The sequence below is a fragment of the Eutrema salsugineum genome, unplaced genomic scaffold, assembly GCF_000478725.1.
Source record: "Eutrema salsugineum unplaced genomic scaffold, Eutsalg1_0 scaffold_19, whole genome shotgun sequence".
Lineage (NCBI taxonomy): Eukaryota > Viridiplantae > Streptophyta > Magnoliopsida > Brassicales > Brassicaceae > Eutrema > Eutrema salsugineum.
In genome coordinates, this window is record NW_006256838.1 from 178,750 (window position 1) to 196,083 (window position 17,334).

Sequence of the window (17,334 nt, forward strand, 5' to 3'; positions counted from 1 at the left end):
AAGGTATATGATTCGCGTGTCTATTTGAGGCTTTCTTAATTTTGTCGTCATCTATTTTGTCTTTTTTGGTACGTGTGCTCCCCATTTTCCACTGCTTCCTTTTTGAGTTTCCCTTTCCATATTGATTTGAAATACTAATAAAAAGATACCGTCCAATTATCCATTGATTATTTTTCTTCCACTGGCATTTAACACAAGCCGTGTAGGAAAATTTAATATTTGTCACGTACATCTAATAAATATTTATTGGTGAATTTACCTAAATTAAAGAGCTTAACTATTATGTCACCTGAATAGCAGAATAATAGAATAACTAAAAATGAAATAGTAAAACTAATAAAACAAAAAATTAAAACTATTATTTATTAAAGATATAAAAAATCACTTTTCAATTTAAAATGCACCGCATATACTTAGAAAATAACTGTAATTATATTGTATACTTCATATTATGAATAGTATGTATTCTGTAAAATCAAATTTTGTTTTGAAAACGTTAAAAAATTATATATCATTGAAGACCAAAGATTTTTTCCTCGTTTTATGGTGATCCAGTAAAGTTTGGGACGATTATGTTTTTCTCTTACTAATTGGTGGTGATAACAAATGTATATGGAAAATGATGTAATTTGTTATAACAAGCATAAAAATAAAAGTGTTTACAAATGATTAGCTGACACATTCAAGGGAAAAAATTATCAAAACAAATAAATTTATGATGAAATATCACTTAAATTCAGTTTTACAGTACTATGATTTTTGTAAGCATATGGACAGACTAATGTGTTTTAAACGAGATTTAACCAAAGTCTTCCCCACTAATATTTTTATAAATATATATTGGGATAAAATTTCAAAAGTGGATGGATACGACAAAAGTAATTTGTTTGCTGTCCGCTCTTAATTTGTCGTTTTTTTGTCTTGAAAAGCAACCATCTAAGTTGGATGATCCAACAATTAAACACATAATATATAATTCATAAAACTAAATTAAAATATTCGGCGTAGTAAAATCAAAACGGGGATGTAGCTCAAATGGTAGAGCGCTCGCTTTGCATGCGAGAGGCACGGGGTTCGATCCCCCGCATCTCCATTTGTTCAGTTTTTCTTAAATAACTTTATTTTCAAAACAACAACAACAACGCTAAATTTCTCTCAAGTTAATCGACTTTGTTCCACAACCAAAAACAAACCAACGATAGCATCAAACGGTGCCGTTCCCTTTTCCGCTTCTTCTCTCTACTTTAATGGGCTTTACGAAATAGCCCATTACGTACCGGATAACTGATTATATTTCGCAATTGCTTTTCCTGTCTTTTAAACCGGAAACAATATATTTATCATTTGGTTTTACTGTACCGACTAATCGTATGAGAAACTATTGGATAGACGAAGACACGTATCAAAGATTTAAAAAACTTCAATACGCGATTAGGTCGATGAATCACGTACGTATCTACTTAGACAATACATTCAATTCAAACATACAACAAACCGTAATCTAATGTATAGTAATCACAAACTAACACACTAAATATCATATTCTGTTCCCTAGATACATATATAAGAATAAAACTATTTAAACATAATCCCTATACTGTATGCATCATACTAATTAAGAAGCCAAGCAAGAGTCCCAAAACCTTCGGTTTTTTTCAATCTCACTCAACAACCTCTCGTCATTTCCCGTCGAAGACGAACCAACGGTCCGCTTTTCACAGTCGCTCATCTCCGGCCACCTCCGATAACTATTCACCTCTCCGTCTCCGTCATCGCTCTCCTCTTTCTCTCCGGCGACTACATCTTCTTCTTCATCCATATTCTCCACCGAGTCAGAACCAGTTGACCCACTACTTGTCTTCTGACTCGTGGACTCAGCATCCTTCGCATATTCTTCATGGCCTTTATCATCACCGCTTTCGTGGCCACATTCTTGACGGGTCTCCGAATCTGCAGATGCTTCGAAAAGCAAGAATGGTGATACGTCCACAAGGTTGTTCTTCGTGTTCATAGTTTGATTTTACTTTTCTTAGATGACAAAAGCACTAGACTTAATAAGGTATTGTAACATATAAATCCCTCTTTATAATGTATATATACGAGCAGAGACTCAATGAAGATAACGTTGCTAAATCAGATTTCTTGTACACTTTAATAAAAGTTATTATATTCATAATATAAACAAACAAAAGACAATATATTGTATATGCATCTTATGTGGGGTTCGACTCGACGGCTTCTAGAAGGACTGTATATGATGAATTTGGGTACAACTAGTAATTATATGAGATATATATTTAGTCAAAATATAATAATGTAAAATGAAAATAATAAAATAAGAGTTAGTAATGTTTGAAAAAGCCAAATCAATCTAAAAATGAAATCAAGTTCCTATATGTTAATTTGAATGGATTTATTATTTTAGATCTACCAAAATATAAGTTTTTGCATGTATATATATATATATACCAAATCAAATATTTCCTAGCAACTCCAGTATTTTTTTTTTTTTAGGTTTTATTTTAACTACTACTACTCTCATTAATTCAGAAAAGAAAAAAAAACATTAAAAAACCCTGTGTGTATTTCTTCTTGTTTCCATTGTTCCAAGACTTCTAGATCAAAAAAGACCACGTACGTGTAATTAAGTCCAAGTGTCGAAGATATGAGTGTTAGCTTGTCTAGCTATAATAATTTGGCAACACTCATCAAGTCATTATATTATCTAATTATATGTATAAGTGATAAGTCGACAATCATAAATCAAAATAATCCATTCATTATTTTATAATAAAACCAAACTGTAAGCGCATCACAAGTTTGACATTGTGAGAGAGCCTCCTATACATGAGTAATGTGATGTGAGTATGTTACTACAGTAATTTGGTAGTTACTAGTTAGGGAATAGGGGCTATACAAACAAATACGACACAAATTATGCGACGTCCTTTACGGGTTAGATTTTGCCACTTTAGGAAGAATAGAAATCAGGAACCATACAATCTACCGAGAATCTGGATGGACGTAAATCACGAAACCATATAAAGATAAACTTTCAATATGCGATTAGTCGATATATCACATATCTATCATAGGTATTTACTTAAACAACACATTCAGATATACAACAAAACGTAATCTAGAACGTCTTTAGGAATAAAGTACTCGAATTACCATGATTGAAGATGCAAACAAGACTGAAGCAGTACGTATAGCAGTTATACTAGCTCAGGAGCTGATACTGAGAAGACTTGCAAAGCAATCTACACACGTGAAGGTGAGCTGGAACTGCAGAACGTGCTGGACACTTCAAGAGACGAGAAGCTGACTTGGATAGGAAGTTTGGAGTATCTTAGAGGATTTTTGAAGAAAATATCAAGTTTCCTCTATCTTAAGAGAAAATAAGGAATGTGAAGATTCTTATGGAAATTTGGAGAAATCGCAAGGAGAGTTTAGGTTAGGGTTAGCCGCAAGTCCTATCTTGTATAGGCGTGTGAAAATCTTGTATGGTTTTGTAACACAACTGAGAGAATTCTTAGCAAATGGTGAGCGTAATTCTGTGAGAGTTTTAGTGAGTTAGAATGCTAAGGGATTTGGGTGAGAGGTTCTTGAATCACGTATCGCTTCAAGAACAGGTGAGGTTAGTGTAGCAAACTAAGAAGTGTCTTGAGATTGCTCTAATTGAATCTGTAAACTTGTAAGTTACTGATAGATTTACTAGTGAAATATTCTTGTAGAGAAAATCCCTGTGTTGTGTTCTGTTCTAATTCCTGTATTACTACTCTTGCATTTTCAATGATGATTGTACACATTTGCTACTAGTTTCGGGATCCATAAATAAGTTATGAAGCAAATACGGGATTATATTTTAAATCGTTCCGTAAACATTTTATATTTTTGACGAAATTATATCAATTGTGAAATTAAGTACGAGATCGATCAGTGTGCATCAATGGAGTACTTAACCACCGAGGTAATTAAATAAACAAATGCAATTGGAGTAGAAAACATCATTTATAAAAGGACCAAGAAGATGTGCAACTCTGTTTTGGTCCTGTGAAAAAAAAAAGCATTGACTAATATCACACGATGTCTTTGTGAAGCTCCCAAAACTTGAGTTGATCCGTTTTAATACTGAATCAACGTCTGACAGTCTCCTTCAAAGATTATTATTATTATTTTTTTCAACAATCTCCTTCAAAGATATATAACAGAAATTCAAAAACATTAATTGAATACTTTTGAACTGCCATTAATAGAATGATGCCAAACCAATCGTGGCTTATCTTCAGTCAGTACTAAGCTATTCCAGTATGATCACAAACCATTCAATCGATCGGTACGTAGTTACCCGACCAGATTCTTCTTTATCAAGTAATTGTATCTCAACCATCCATTTAGTGGTCGTTGCCATGCTCTGTTTTTGTTGGAATAGTGATCTGAAGAATGTCAATTTGCAATCATCGTTATGCTTTTCATCCATTCCAAAACATCTACATTTGCTAATTCAGCATCTCTTATTGGATTGATATGATGGCTAACATTTGTTTATTGAAATGAAAAAAAAAAATTCCTAAAATTTCCAAAAGGACCTAAAAAGGTAACATTTTCTGATGAAGAGTAAGTCCATCGATATAGCGCATATAGCGCAATGGGCTTTCACGAGGCCCGTGTTTTTATTACGTAAGAAACTATTAGATATTTGTGTTCGTCGTTGGAAGCTATTATATATAATTATATATATTATTGCAGAACAAGATGACATGAATCGATTAGAGCTGTATTCAGGATGCAATACAAGTGAAGTGATATGATGATATAAGAATAGATGGGGATGATACGAGAAGAGTGGTCCAATTTACATGAAATTTAATGGTCCAAAAAGGAGAGGCTGCGAAAAATAATTATATGGTGTGTCTCGCTGACGACCACATTCCTCGACCACGCCATTTATTGAATCAAATCTATATATGATTAGTTTATTTTTTGCTATATAAAGATATTTCAAAAGTGAATGTTTAAAGCTAATATATGTATTTGCCTAACGAAAAATCGATAGAAGTTCAGTAGCAGCCAAAAAAAAAAAACATAAATAAGTGGCACCATAAAACTTGACAATAATGGCAATCGACAATTGCTATTGCTCACTAAACTCTTCACCATTTTCTTCAGCATCCAATGATAAAACTAAATTCGCGATCAAGAGGCTGTGACCATGCATGTAATTTAGTCCATCGATATTAATAGACTAATAGTAGACGATCGGATGATAGTCTCGACCAGACGTACGCTTCCTCATAAATCACGACCAGTAAAAGATTCAATGATCTTTTTTTTTTATGTGTATTCTATTTAAGTTAATTTTTGTTTTCGTCTGGAAATTCTTTCAAATTAAAAATGCCAAAGACAAAATAGAGTCCTCGAATGTGAAACACCGAGAAGGGATGGATGTCAAAGTTACCAAACCTAGATACAAATAGTCATAAGTTCAGTCCACAAAAATAAAACTTCAATTTGGATTTAAATATTTGTGATTCAGCCTGTTTGTTTCTTATATCCGTGTGAACAGAAAACCACAGGAAAATGAAAAATCTAAAATGTTTTGTAGTAATTAAAAAGGGAATACGAATTTGGCATTGGGTCGCCAAAACCTAATAAGTGTGTTATTTAGTGGAACCACCAAAACTTAATTTCATGGAACTTACATCTCACCAAACCAATAATACGCTTTCCATTTTCATATTTTATTCGTTAATTTACATCGGAAGGCTTGGGCTAACTTGATATTAATTACTTGTAGCTATATCTAAATAACAATTCTATTTATAAAAACGTGTGTTTGCTTTTGGGGAAAAAAAGTTTGGTTCATTGAATCATAGAAAAAAAAAAGAGATGTATATCTCGTGGCGTATATTCACACTAGGTTAATTCTAGTTATGATTTATTAATCCCATTGGCAAAAAATGAAAATAAGTAAATAGATCAAGCCTATATATAAATTAGAAGAATATTGTAGAAACAGTAGTATTGTTGAACTGTGTAATTATCCGTTGTTTTTGTTCTGAATATGGGACGCCTTCATAATTAACAAACAATCTAGGGCGATGCTGACAAAAAAGTATATAATTAATTGGATTTAGACATAGTACATTTTCTTACAGTTGTCCGATTAATAAATTGGACTTTATATTTCCAAGGAGTAGATTTTCAAAAAGTGTATGAAAAATGTACAAACAAATACTTAGCGTCAAATTGAGGAGGAAACTGTAGATTCTTAGATAGTCGGTGTGATGATAACAACAATAACGGCAGCCTTTTATCGACACGTGTAATTTAATGCTTGTTAGTTTCTAAAAGAGTGATATTATTGCAAAAAGTGCCTGTCAACGCTAAAGGAACCGACCAATGAGTTTTCAACACGATCATATGTTTACTCCATAAGATAAAAAAGTGAGGACTGAAGAAAAGAGAGACAAATCATAGTAAGATTTGTTCGGTACTTCAAATTCTTTTTTTTTCCTCATTTTTTTGGTTTCTTTTTCAACTTCAGTTGCATTTATCTTCGTTCTTTTTTTTTTGTCGAAAGATCTTCGTTCTTAATATCATCATTTGTATATTTTCAGTAAAATGGATGAAATTTGGCTACTCTTCTTATCACCAATGACAACATTACAGTGAAATATGTACTCGATATAGTTATAATTTTTAAAACTACTATAACGAATAAGTTTTAGATCTTAGATTGTAAATTCTATTAGTCGAGGACACTAAGCGTTGATATATTTTTCCAGCAGACACTTGAATTTATCAACAAAAAGATTCAACATTTTTTCCCATAAAATCCTAATTCACCAGCTACATGCGATATATCATAATAATATCAGTAATATAATTAGTACGACTAACAAAAAAAATAAACATCGTCATTTAATGGATTTAGATGTTGAGTTAAAACGATACAAGAGTTATCCGAAGTCATGAATTTTAGGGCTTTACGGTTGATAGTTGATACATTGCATATTTTTGACCTAAATATATATAACTGTGCATGATGACATCAGTGCGTTCATATCTATCTCACCACACCGAATATAACAAACCTCATTAAACATTCACACACTAACCATACTATTAAACCATACATAACTGATAATTTAATTTATAATATGACTTGAGAAAAAAACATGCAAGGATAATAATAAACCAGAAAATAGGTGACTGGACAAAACAAGAACGGCAATAGAAGACTCGACGTCCACCTCATCCCACCCCACCCCACCTACTCACCCCCACCCTACTCTCTGGCCCCCACTAGCTCGGCCCATTGGGCCTGTATGGCTAGTATTAGTGAGAAGAGATATTAAACCATATATATGTTTCTCTGTATCCGTTCGTTATTCTTTTTCAATACTGTATGCGGTGTTTCTTTTTCCCAGCGAATACATAGGTTACTAAATTAATACTCTGAGAAAAAAATAAAATACATGGGTTAATAATCAAAATATACGGACAATGATGTTTACCGAAACGACGGAAGTATATAGTAGCTCGAGTGCGTTGACTAAAGTAATATCCTCTCGAAATGATGTGCTTTTAACTTTTCATGGGTAAACAATAACCTATAAGGCTATAACTATGATTCATCCGATATTGATTAAAAAATTAATAATGAAAAGATATATAGTTGCGTGACGTATTTTTGCAATATGGAAAATAAAAGTGGAGAAAGGTTATATCTAAAATCGTGATTCGGAGGACACGAGTTTGAGACATGTTAGAAAACAAATATATCAGATATATTTAATTGGTCCGATTTTTTTTTTTTTTTTTTGACAACAATTTGGTCCGATTTTGATATAGAGAAGAGAACAAAATAATTAAAAGAAAAATAAAAAAGCGAAAAAGGATGGCTTCCACTAATGGGGAGTCATTATAATCAACATAATCCCACTTAGCCATCACGTGCCACTTTACTTGTACACCACCTCTTCATTAATCGCATTATCACTCATCATCTATCTTACAGAAACATTATTATTTATCTCCACACATGCGTACACATATACAAATACTTAAAACGGAGGGAGTATTATGCGGTTTAAACACATAATACTTAATCTTATTAGTAATATGTTTTCTCATCGATATATACATGGTACAAAATTTGCAGCCTGGCTTCAAACATTTTTCAATCAACAAATTAAACAGCTATATGAAACAAGCAATATAAAAAAAAAAAACAAAAACGTAAGATATATATGCAATATTTTCTGTAATTTAATGTGTTTATTTGATTATTATTTTTATCGTGTAGCGCACGGCTTAAAAAAAACAGTTTTTTTTTTTAAAATAATAACCTTGAAAGTTAGTATCCAAAAATTTAAAATGATTATATCAATGAGATTTGAATATAACCCGGTCTTCAAACTCTGTTGCGTGTTATATATGAATATAACTCCGTCTTTGAACAGCATCAATCACAAAAAAAATTATATTCATTCACACAATTGATTTTTTGTTCTCAATCTGATATAGGTTATAATATGGGAAAACAGTTTTTGAAAGTAATTATAGTCATAGAGATTAATATACAGCAAAGTGCTACCTAGTTTCAGTACGAAACCCGAGAAGAAATAAGAGAGATTCGCGGGGGAGCCATGCGTGGGATTATTATTCTAATCATATCCTTAAATTTAATAATCAAAGAATCAATGACCTCTAATATACAATTAATTAACTTAATAAATTAGTTTCCTTTTTCTGACGGCATCAAATAAATCAAAATCGTCGCTTATTACGTGCAAAACAACTCAGCTCCCCCACTTACCCATCTGACCCGTCCTTAAGTTTTCCTAATTACTGTGCTCTTTTTTTTTTTCTTGTGCAAAGAGTTTTTCCTAGTTACTCTCTTTCTTCGTAATTATCTAAATCTCCGAGCATTTATTACATCCTTCCTGCTTTTACTAATTACTATGCATCACTGTTTACTTTTACTATAAAGTTTCCTGTTATTCTATGTAGGGAAAACAACTAATCTAATGTAAATTGGAACAGAAAACTAATAAGAAAGAAAAACGAAGGTACAAAAAATTAGGATAGCAAGTGAAAGTGGATTAACGGTCACGATGTAATCAATCAGAAGATTCAATCAGGAGCAACTACACTGTTTGATCTGTGACATATGTTTATTTAGAGAGGACAGACCTATCGAGTCCATGCTGAGACAGTGCAAAGCCCATCATACACTGTTCTTTTCATATTGACAAATTTACCCCTTTTCTACTGCATACACAAATTTATGAGAAGCTAGGGCACTATCGTCATATCACCACTAAACTATACCTACTTATTTTATTTTTTTTTCCTTCTATACTCTATAGCGATCAACGCGACAAAGCCAAAGATAATTTATATTTTTATCCTATTTTACACTCCCGACGAGTTAATTAATTATAATTTCAGTTACTATGTAATTTAAGAATTATTTAGTCACCGTTGTGTGTGTGTGTGTGTCCGTACGCTGGAAAAGAGGGTCCCAAATCTGACGGTCGTGATTAAGATGCGACGCTGCACTTTCTTCGTACTTTATTCAAATTTTCAGTAACCATTCTCTCTTTCTTTTACCTTTATTTTTCTACTCTACGCATAAAGCTATACACTTTAAATTATTGGATACTTCCCTCACATACATAACTCTTTTTTGTTTCCTTTTTTTTTCTTTCTAAGAGGCTCACATACTGTTGCTACAATTGTTACAAAATACATATATAATTTTTCATTAACACTATCTTTTGTTAATTATCTGATTTTGCAATGCTTTACCAATTGAACGACTAATGTGTTGATTTACGCTCTGATGTTATTTTCTTTTCTTTAATAATTTCGGTTTTTCTTATCAATATATATATATATATATATTTTTCTAAAAGTCTTTTAACCATCAAATTTCAATCTAAACGTAGTCATTTTTTTTTGTTTTTTTGTTTTTTTTGGGTCAACACGTAGTCGTTTGGTTATATCTGGATTCTGGATATAAAATGGAAGTTTGATTAAGAAAAACAAGAATGTTGTTACTCTCCAAGTGGTGGGTAAAATAAACAAATCATGAAATGAAATTTCCCCTTGTTGTGTAATACCTAGGAGATGATCAGATTCCACATCAAAACATGATTGGACGGTTCTGATGTCATCATAAATTTAACCCTGGTTTCGTTATTACCGTCAGATCATTAATCTCCATTATTTTCTGTTGTGGTCCCCGCAATTTACGGGGCTTGCCCTCATATCCAGCCGTGCATCGCGTATCAAACCCTATCATTAGATTCTCTATTCCCATACACCTTACCGCAGAGTATCCCTTCACTTCTTCTCGCGATATACCGTATTGAAGCCGCGATAAGCGACCCTCTAATATCTCGTACCGTTTTCTGCGGCTGCCCCTTCTCTGCAACAAACGATAAGATAAATCTCCCGCTTTCATTCAATCCAACGGCTGGTATTCGAATGTTATAGGACACGTGTCATAATCAGAATTGACAATCACAATCACCGAAAAGCCTCACATGGAGATGTTTGACCATGGTTAACATTTAACCGAACCAGAGTTGCCTTTTAACTTGATCTCCCCCCCTATCCTTCTCTTCTCTTTCTCTCTGCTCCTTTTTTTTTTTTTCAATCTTCCTCTAACCTTCACATCTGTTTCTGCATCTTCTTCGTCTTCAAGTACTGACTAATCTCCGTTAATGGCGCCTCAGATCTAATCGAAGACCTTGCCCTTGGGATATATATTTAGTAGCTCTTGCTCCCAAGTTTTTGGTGAATCGGGGAGGAGCCGCAATGCATAAGCGATTGGCCTTGTCGTTTCCAGAAGAAGTACTGGAGCACGTATTCTCGTTTATACAGCAGGACAAGGATAGGAACTCGGTGTCTCTGGTGTGCAAGTCATGGTACGAGATCGAGCGGTGGTGCAGGAGGAAAGTGTTCATCGGGAACTGTTACGCGGTGAGCCCGGCGACGGTGATCAGGAGGTTCCCGAAAGTGAGATCCGTGGAGCTCAAGGGCAAACCTCACTTCGCCGACTTCAATTTGGTGCCTGATGGATGGGGAGGCTACGTGTATCCTTGGATTGAGGCCATGTCTTCGTCGTACGCGTGGCTGGAGGAGATAAGGCTGAAGCGGATGGTGGTGAGCGACGAGTGCTTGGAGCTCATAGCTAAGTCCTTTAAGAATTTCAAGGTTCTCGTGCTTTCTTCCTGCGATGGCTTCTCCACTGATGGCCTCGCTGCTATCGCTTCCACTTGCAGGTATTCTCCTTTCCTCCTCTACTCGAAGATTTGTCTTGTGTTTCAATAAGATAATTACCCAAAATTCTGCTGACGTCACTCTGGTCTTTGTGAATTGTTGTGGTGAGCGAGATGTTCCCGTATTCTGCGTTAGATGTTTTTATTTTTATTTTTTTTATTTTTATTAAAACCAGATTTTTATTATTTTGGGGGTCTGTTTATTCACCTCGGAAGTATATCTCTATATATTCCTGGGTTATTCGCTCCTGAGGAGGTGGGAAATCTTCTTCCTTTTCTTTTACTTTCTCTTTTCGTTGCCGAAGAGTTTTTTTTTTCTTCATTTTCTTTTACCTTATTAGGCAACGTCTTATTCTGTTTCTTTTGCTCGCTTTAGCCCTGTTTTAGCATCTCTCTGGAAAACTAGTGATTTGTCATCGTTCTATTTTTAGATCGTTTTGGTACACTATCCACATTGCCTCAATTACATTTTTGAACAACTAATCTCAGTTTTTTACTTCCGTAATCTCAGTTTCTGCACATCATTTTCATTCTCTGGGTCCCTGTGTTGATGCTAATTATATGATTCTTATGCAGAAATCTGAAAGAGCTTGATCTGCGTGAGAGTGATGTTGATGATGTTAGCGGACACTGGCTTAGTCATTTCCCAGATACATACACATCTTTGGTATCACTCAATATCTCTTGCTTAACCTCTGAGGTCAGTTTCTCTGCGCTGGAAAGGTTGGTGAGTAGGTGTCCCAGTCTCAAGTCTCTCAAGCTTAACCGAGCTGTTCCTCTTGAAAAGTTGGCTACTTTACTTCAAAGAGCACCTCAATTGGAAGAATTGGGCACCGGTGGTTACACTGCTGAAGTCCGTCCAGATGTCTTCTCTGGTTTATCACTAGCTCTCTCTGGCTGCAAGAAGCTCAATTGCTTATCTGGCTTTTGGGATGCCGTTCCTGCCTATCTACCAGCCGTTTATTCGCTTTGCAGCCGCCTCACAACTCTGAACCTGAGTTATGCGACTGTCCAGAGCTATGATCTTGTCAAGCTTCTTAGTCAATGCCCTAAATTGCAGCGCCTCTGGGTAAGTTCAGTTTTAACATTGTTTCGGAATTTACTTCATTTTACCTGATGGTTAGGAGAAAGTGTGTGCTCATAACTTTACCGTAACAATATGACACAGGTGCTGGACTACATTGAGGATGCTGGTCTTGAGGTGCTTGCTTCAACCTGCAAGGACCTTCGCGAGTTGAGAGTGTTTCCGTCTGAGCCTTTTGTCATGGAGCCAAACGTTGCATTGACAGAACAAGGGCTTGTCTCCGTCTCCGTAGGCTGTCCAAAACTTGAGTCGGTTCTCTACTTCTGCCGTCAAATGACCAATGCTGCGTTGGTGACCATTGCTAGGAACCGTCCGAACATGACTCGGTTCCGTTTGTGCATCATTGAGCCAAAAGCCCCCGATTATCTGACTCTAGAGCCACTGGATGTGGGATTTGGAGCCATAGTAGAGCACTGCAAAGATCTCCGGCGCCTCTCCCTATCGGGGCTGTTGACGGACAAGGTTTTCGAATACATTGGGACATATGCCAAGAAGATGGAAATGCTCTCGGTGGCGTTTGCAGGAGACAGTGACTTAGGCATGCATCATGTTTTGTCGGGGTGCGATAGCTTGAGGAAACTAGAGATAAGGGACTGCCCATTTGGAGACAAGGCGCTTTTGGCCAATGCTTCAAAGCTGGAGACAATGCGATCCCTTTGGATGTCTTCTTGTTCCGTGAGTTTTGGAGCCTGCAAGTTGCTAGGACAGAAGATGCCAAAGCTCAATGTGGAAGTCATTGATGAACGGGGTCCACCTGACTCGAGACCCGAGAGCTGCCCTGTTGAGAGAGTGTTCATATACCGATCCGTGGCTGGTCCTCGGTTTGACATGCCTGGCTTCGTCTGGAACATGGACCAACACTCAACCATGAGGTTTTCCAGGCAAATCATCACTACTAACGGATTATAAAACGAATAAACGAGGTACATTTTTTTCCATAAAATCCTTGTTCATCATCCCATATAAACCGTTCCAGTTTAGGAACAAGAGAGAGAGAGAGAGAGAGCTTGGTCACCATTAATTTAATTCTGGGCTGCTTCATCATATCACCCCATCAAGCTCATGAGCAATGAATAAGTGAAGAGACAGAGAGGTTAAGAAAGAAGATCTTATTAAGAGACCTTTGTTTTTTTCCCTTTTTTTATATGTAAGAATTTATATTGTTGTCTGTTTGTTTGTCTACTTACTTACTGAGAGAGATCCTAGTGGGGTATTATTTTCTTCAGAGGATAAGAGATTTTTTAAAAGACAATGTCAAAAATGTAACTGTTCTACTTTGTTTGGACTCTATTTTATAATTTTCAAATGTTTAATCTCTGTCTCATATGTCCAAGTTAGAGAAGAGTCAATAATTGCTGCTGTTTTGTCGCTGGAGGATAAAGAGAACCTAAAAATAGAAACAAGCGAATCATGCTTTGAGCTAAATCTTTAGGCAACTGTATCTACGACGAGAAGAGAAGCTATTCTAGGAAGGACCCTTCTGATGTGGTTGGATTGATAGCGAACAAATATGTACATTAATGGGCTTAAGAGTCTGTATAATGTAACTGTTAATTGTTCTATCTTGAACAATTCATAAACAGTAGTACATGGGGTCTTCAGTTTTTCGGTCAGTTTACAAGAGCGTGCCCAATGGAGTAATAACATCTAATGGTTATTCCTTTTGATATCTTTTTTTTCTTATCTAAATGAAAGGGAAATTATAAAATTTATACCGAAAATGTGGATTGTTCTTGTGATCTGAGTTAATTTGTACACGATTTTTTTACTAGTTCATCCTTTTTAACACATGATAATAAGAATTTGTGAGTATAGATGAACCGTAATTGGTTTAACCTGTTTTAAAACAGCCAGACCATAGCCAATTGCATACATTTAGGTTTATGTGGACAAGACCTGGAATCCAAACCCAATGGTTTTGCCTGATAACTTTGACATAACAAGCAGAACATTTGAGCCGTATTGCTCTATCGCTGGACCAATGACGGCCAAAGACTTATCACTCTGTTTCACGTACCAGGTCTTGTGGAGTTGAGATCCTGCGAGTGTTGTACGAACCACAGTGCCCACACTTGTGTCCCAAAATGTGAAACATAGTATTGCTCCTCTTGTTGCAGTCATTACAAAGAATTGTGACCTGCAAACAATTTATTTGTCAGGCGAATCCATGAATAGATGCTAGAAGATGGATAAACGGAAATCAAACCTAGCAAGATGTGGCAAAAAAAATGTTGGATTTATAGACATTACCTCAAATCTATACTCAACAGGCATCTCTGTTGCGCTTATCTGTATAAATAAAATGTAGTGTTGGTTTTTCACTTCATTAAATAAACCAAATCAAAACAACTTATTGCTACCTCGTCATCTAATAATTGCCACGAAGAAGACATCTCCATCATCGACTTATAACAAATGGGGCAACGGTACCTAATAGAGAGAGAGAGAGAGAGAGAGAGAGAGTAAGTATCGGCATGCATACAAAAGCAAAAATGTGATACTGTAAGGGATGACATAAATGGAGAAGTTTCAATGAGATTCTTACTGTTGTTCTTTGATCATTTGTTTGAAGCAATCCATATGCATAGTATGCCCACAACTCATCACACGTGCGATTTTTACCGAATCAAATAGATACTGCCAGGTTGTGAAAATCATACAAGTTAAATCAATATGAATCAAACTATCAAGCACAATAGACCACCAAGTGTCAAATAATTCCATTCAGACAAACCTCATAACAGACGGGACAAGAATTCTTTGTGGAGTTCTCAATGCACGAGTGCTTATCGTGCAAGTCCTTTGCATAACAAGCTCCTACAATATTTACAGGGGAATTTTATAGCTAAGATACGAGATACGCTAACACAGGTGTATAATACATATCCCTCCCAATAGTAAAAGAAAAAAAATGTTTGTAACCATTAAACTAGCTATAGACTTAAAGAGGATTAGACATTCGAGAGATTTTAGCTACAAGAAAGCTTCCATCGGGATCAACATGTATGGACAACAACTTAAAAAGATACTACTTTAAGAAGAAGTAATAACCCTACACTAGAGATGTCACTTGTCGAATAGATTCTTATGATGATAGAGCACAGTTGATATTCTTACACAAGTTGCTTTAAAGAGGGAAAAACAGAATCCAACATATTTGCAAGTTGTTAAAGGTACATAACTACATACCACAGGTCTGGCAATGATAGAAATTGTCACGCCCACCGACTCTGAAAAATCAGTACCAACGAGATTCAGGTTGAGTTTAAACTAAACAAGAGGATTGTTCTCTAGAACTCACCTACAAATTCCACAGTCATCACAATGAAATTGTTCTTTCGAAGTCTGCAGACAATAAATAAAGGGCATAAAGAAACAAAAGAGAGTTAAAACAAAATCGTCTAAAAGGAAAAAAAAACAAGAAAGAATGAAAGGATCAAAAGCGCACATCGTCATCAAAGAATTTGCAGATATCACAAAAGTATTCCCCCATAGAGACGCCGCAATTTGAGCAGACTTGAGCAACCTGGAAATTTTGTTCTATTATAGAATTTGCAGATTAAGAAAAGAAAGAAGAAGAAAAACAAACCCCTACCTCTTGCTCAGTTTGACAAATTGAACAAATAACCTGAAAGAAAATAGATCACAAGTGAAAAGTTCTTAATCTACCAAAGAGAAGAAAGAAGGAAGCTTCAATTATAAAAGAAGGAGGCTTGTCCGATTATAAAACCTGTTTGACGTTTTGGCGGACCAAATCATGTCGTTGCTTAGGATCAGATAAAGAATTCTGAAACAACCGGAAAGCATATCTTTGTCTCAGCAAAAGAAAGAAAGAAAGAAGAAGAAAAACGATAAAAAAGAGAGCGAACCGCTGCATCATTATGGCAATGGCGGCATGGGAAGATCAGATTGCAACAAGGAGCTCTGATTTTGCAACGTCTCTGGTAGTGCTCGCATCTAATGAGACCACACAAACATTGAGTAAAGCGAGAAACCGGAATCAGATTTCAACAAAACATCAAATCGCGACCGCAATCTCAAAAAAAAAAAAAAAAAAAAAAGAAAATCAAATCACCCGAATTGGAATCTTCCAAAGTCTTTGTCTTTAGGAAAAGTAGAATCTGAATCCATCGAGTGGAGACTAGCACTATCACTAGCAGCACCACCCATGAGACTCAGATTTTGAGATTGAGATTGGCGATTGAGGGATTTTAGGGCTCAGTCACCACGATAAGCACGAACCCAAAACTGTGACTCTCACCAGTCTAAGTGGTGACGTACACGTGTCAATGTCTCATTGGGAAATTACATCATATTCTTCTATTCATAAAGGATGAATAATATATATGGAATTCGTCGTCTTAACAGATTATATTATTCAATTCTTGGTGTGATTTTTATTGGTAAGTGTAGGTGTATCCAAAAGAAATTATGTGTGATGCATGAGACGAATCCAACGGGAAAGCTTTTTCTCACGCGCCGGTGCAAAGAATCTTTGGACCCAAGGCAAGTGAAGGTAGTTGTTACACGTTCCTTACTTACCCCATTAGATCAGATTAGATTCTCCCAAGATCCCAAAGAACTCGGAAGTAAAGTAAAGTCATTTGCTATTCCACATATCTCGCAAAAAGCCCTTCCTCTCTTTTTCCCTTTCCTCTTTTCTTTTTTTTTTTCCAATCATCCATAAGGAAACAACTTATATGCAGTTCTTTTTCTTTTATCTCGATCGAGGGTTCAATATATACCTACTCCTAATCCGGTTTAATGTCTGTCTTTGTGACCAACTCTACACTTATTAATGGTGTGTGCAAGACCAGCTCAAATTTCAAAGCCATCCTTTACTAGTTAATTTGCAAATGGAATCGAATAGAAGTTTTGCAAATGGAATTGAAAAGAAGTTTGCAAATGGAATTGAAAAGAAGAAAACAAGAAAAGAGAATAGTGTGCGCT

The 17,334-nt window shown here is 35.5% G+C and overlaps 3 protein-coding genes and 1 non-coding gene across 4 annotated transcripts; 2 read left to right on the forward strand and 2 right to left on the reverse strand.

Moving 5' to 3' along the window:
• Nucleotides 1-1,020: 1,020 nt before the first annotated feature.
• On the forward strand, nucleotides 1,021-1,093 carry TRNAA-UGC. The gene has a single exon. It is a non-coding gene; the product is annotated as a tRNA-Ala (tRNA).
• A 522-nt stretch (nucleotides 1,094-1,615) lies between these two features.
• LOC18020339 lies at nucleotides 1,616-2,011 on the reverse strand. The gene has a single exon (XM_006402256.1). The coding sequence runs from the start codon at nucleotides 2,009-2,011 to the stop codon at nucleotides 1,616-1,618; it is 396 nt and encodes a 131-aa protein (XP_006402319.1).
• An 8,664-nt stretch (nucleotides 2,012-10,675) lies between these two features.
• LOC18020340 (protein TRANSPORT INHIBITOR RESPONSE 1) lies at nucleotides 10,676-13,686 on the forward strand. The gene is made up of 3 exons (XM_006402257.2): nucleotides 10,676-11,303; nucleotides 11,877-12,369; nucleotides 12,469-13,686. The coding sequence occupies exons 1-3, from the start codon at nucleotides 10,837-10,839 to the stop codon at nucleotides 13,291-13,293; spliced, it is 1,785 nt and encodes a 594-aa protein (XP_006402320.1). The 5' UTR covers nucleotides 10,676-10,836; the 3' UTR covers nucleotides 13,294-13,686.
• Nucleotides 13,687-14,144: 458 nt separating this feature from the next.
• Nucleotides 14,145-16,634, reverse strand: LOC18020341 (E3 ubiquitin-protein ligase MIEL1). The gene is made up of 12 exons (XM_006402258.2): nucleotides 16,460-16,634; nucleotides 16,254-16,341; nucleotides 16,115-16,171; nucleotides 15,980-16,012; nucleotides 15,833-15,910; nucleotides 15,686-15,729; nucleotides 15,574-15,614; nucleotides 15,119-15,201; nucleotides 14,930-15,021; nucleotides 14,745-14,814; nucleotides 14,635-14,673; nucleotides 14,145-14,521 (listed from the first exon to the last, which is right to left on the reverse strand). Exons 1-12 carry the CDS (start codon nucleotides 16,552-16,554, stop codon nucleotides 14,384-14,386), a joined length of 858 nt encoding a protein of 285 aa, XP_006402321.1. The 5' UTR covers nucleotides 16,555-16,634; the 3' UTR covers nucleotides 14,145-14,383.
• Between the last annotated feature and the right edge of the window lie 700 nt (nucleotides 16,635-17,334).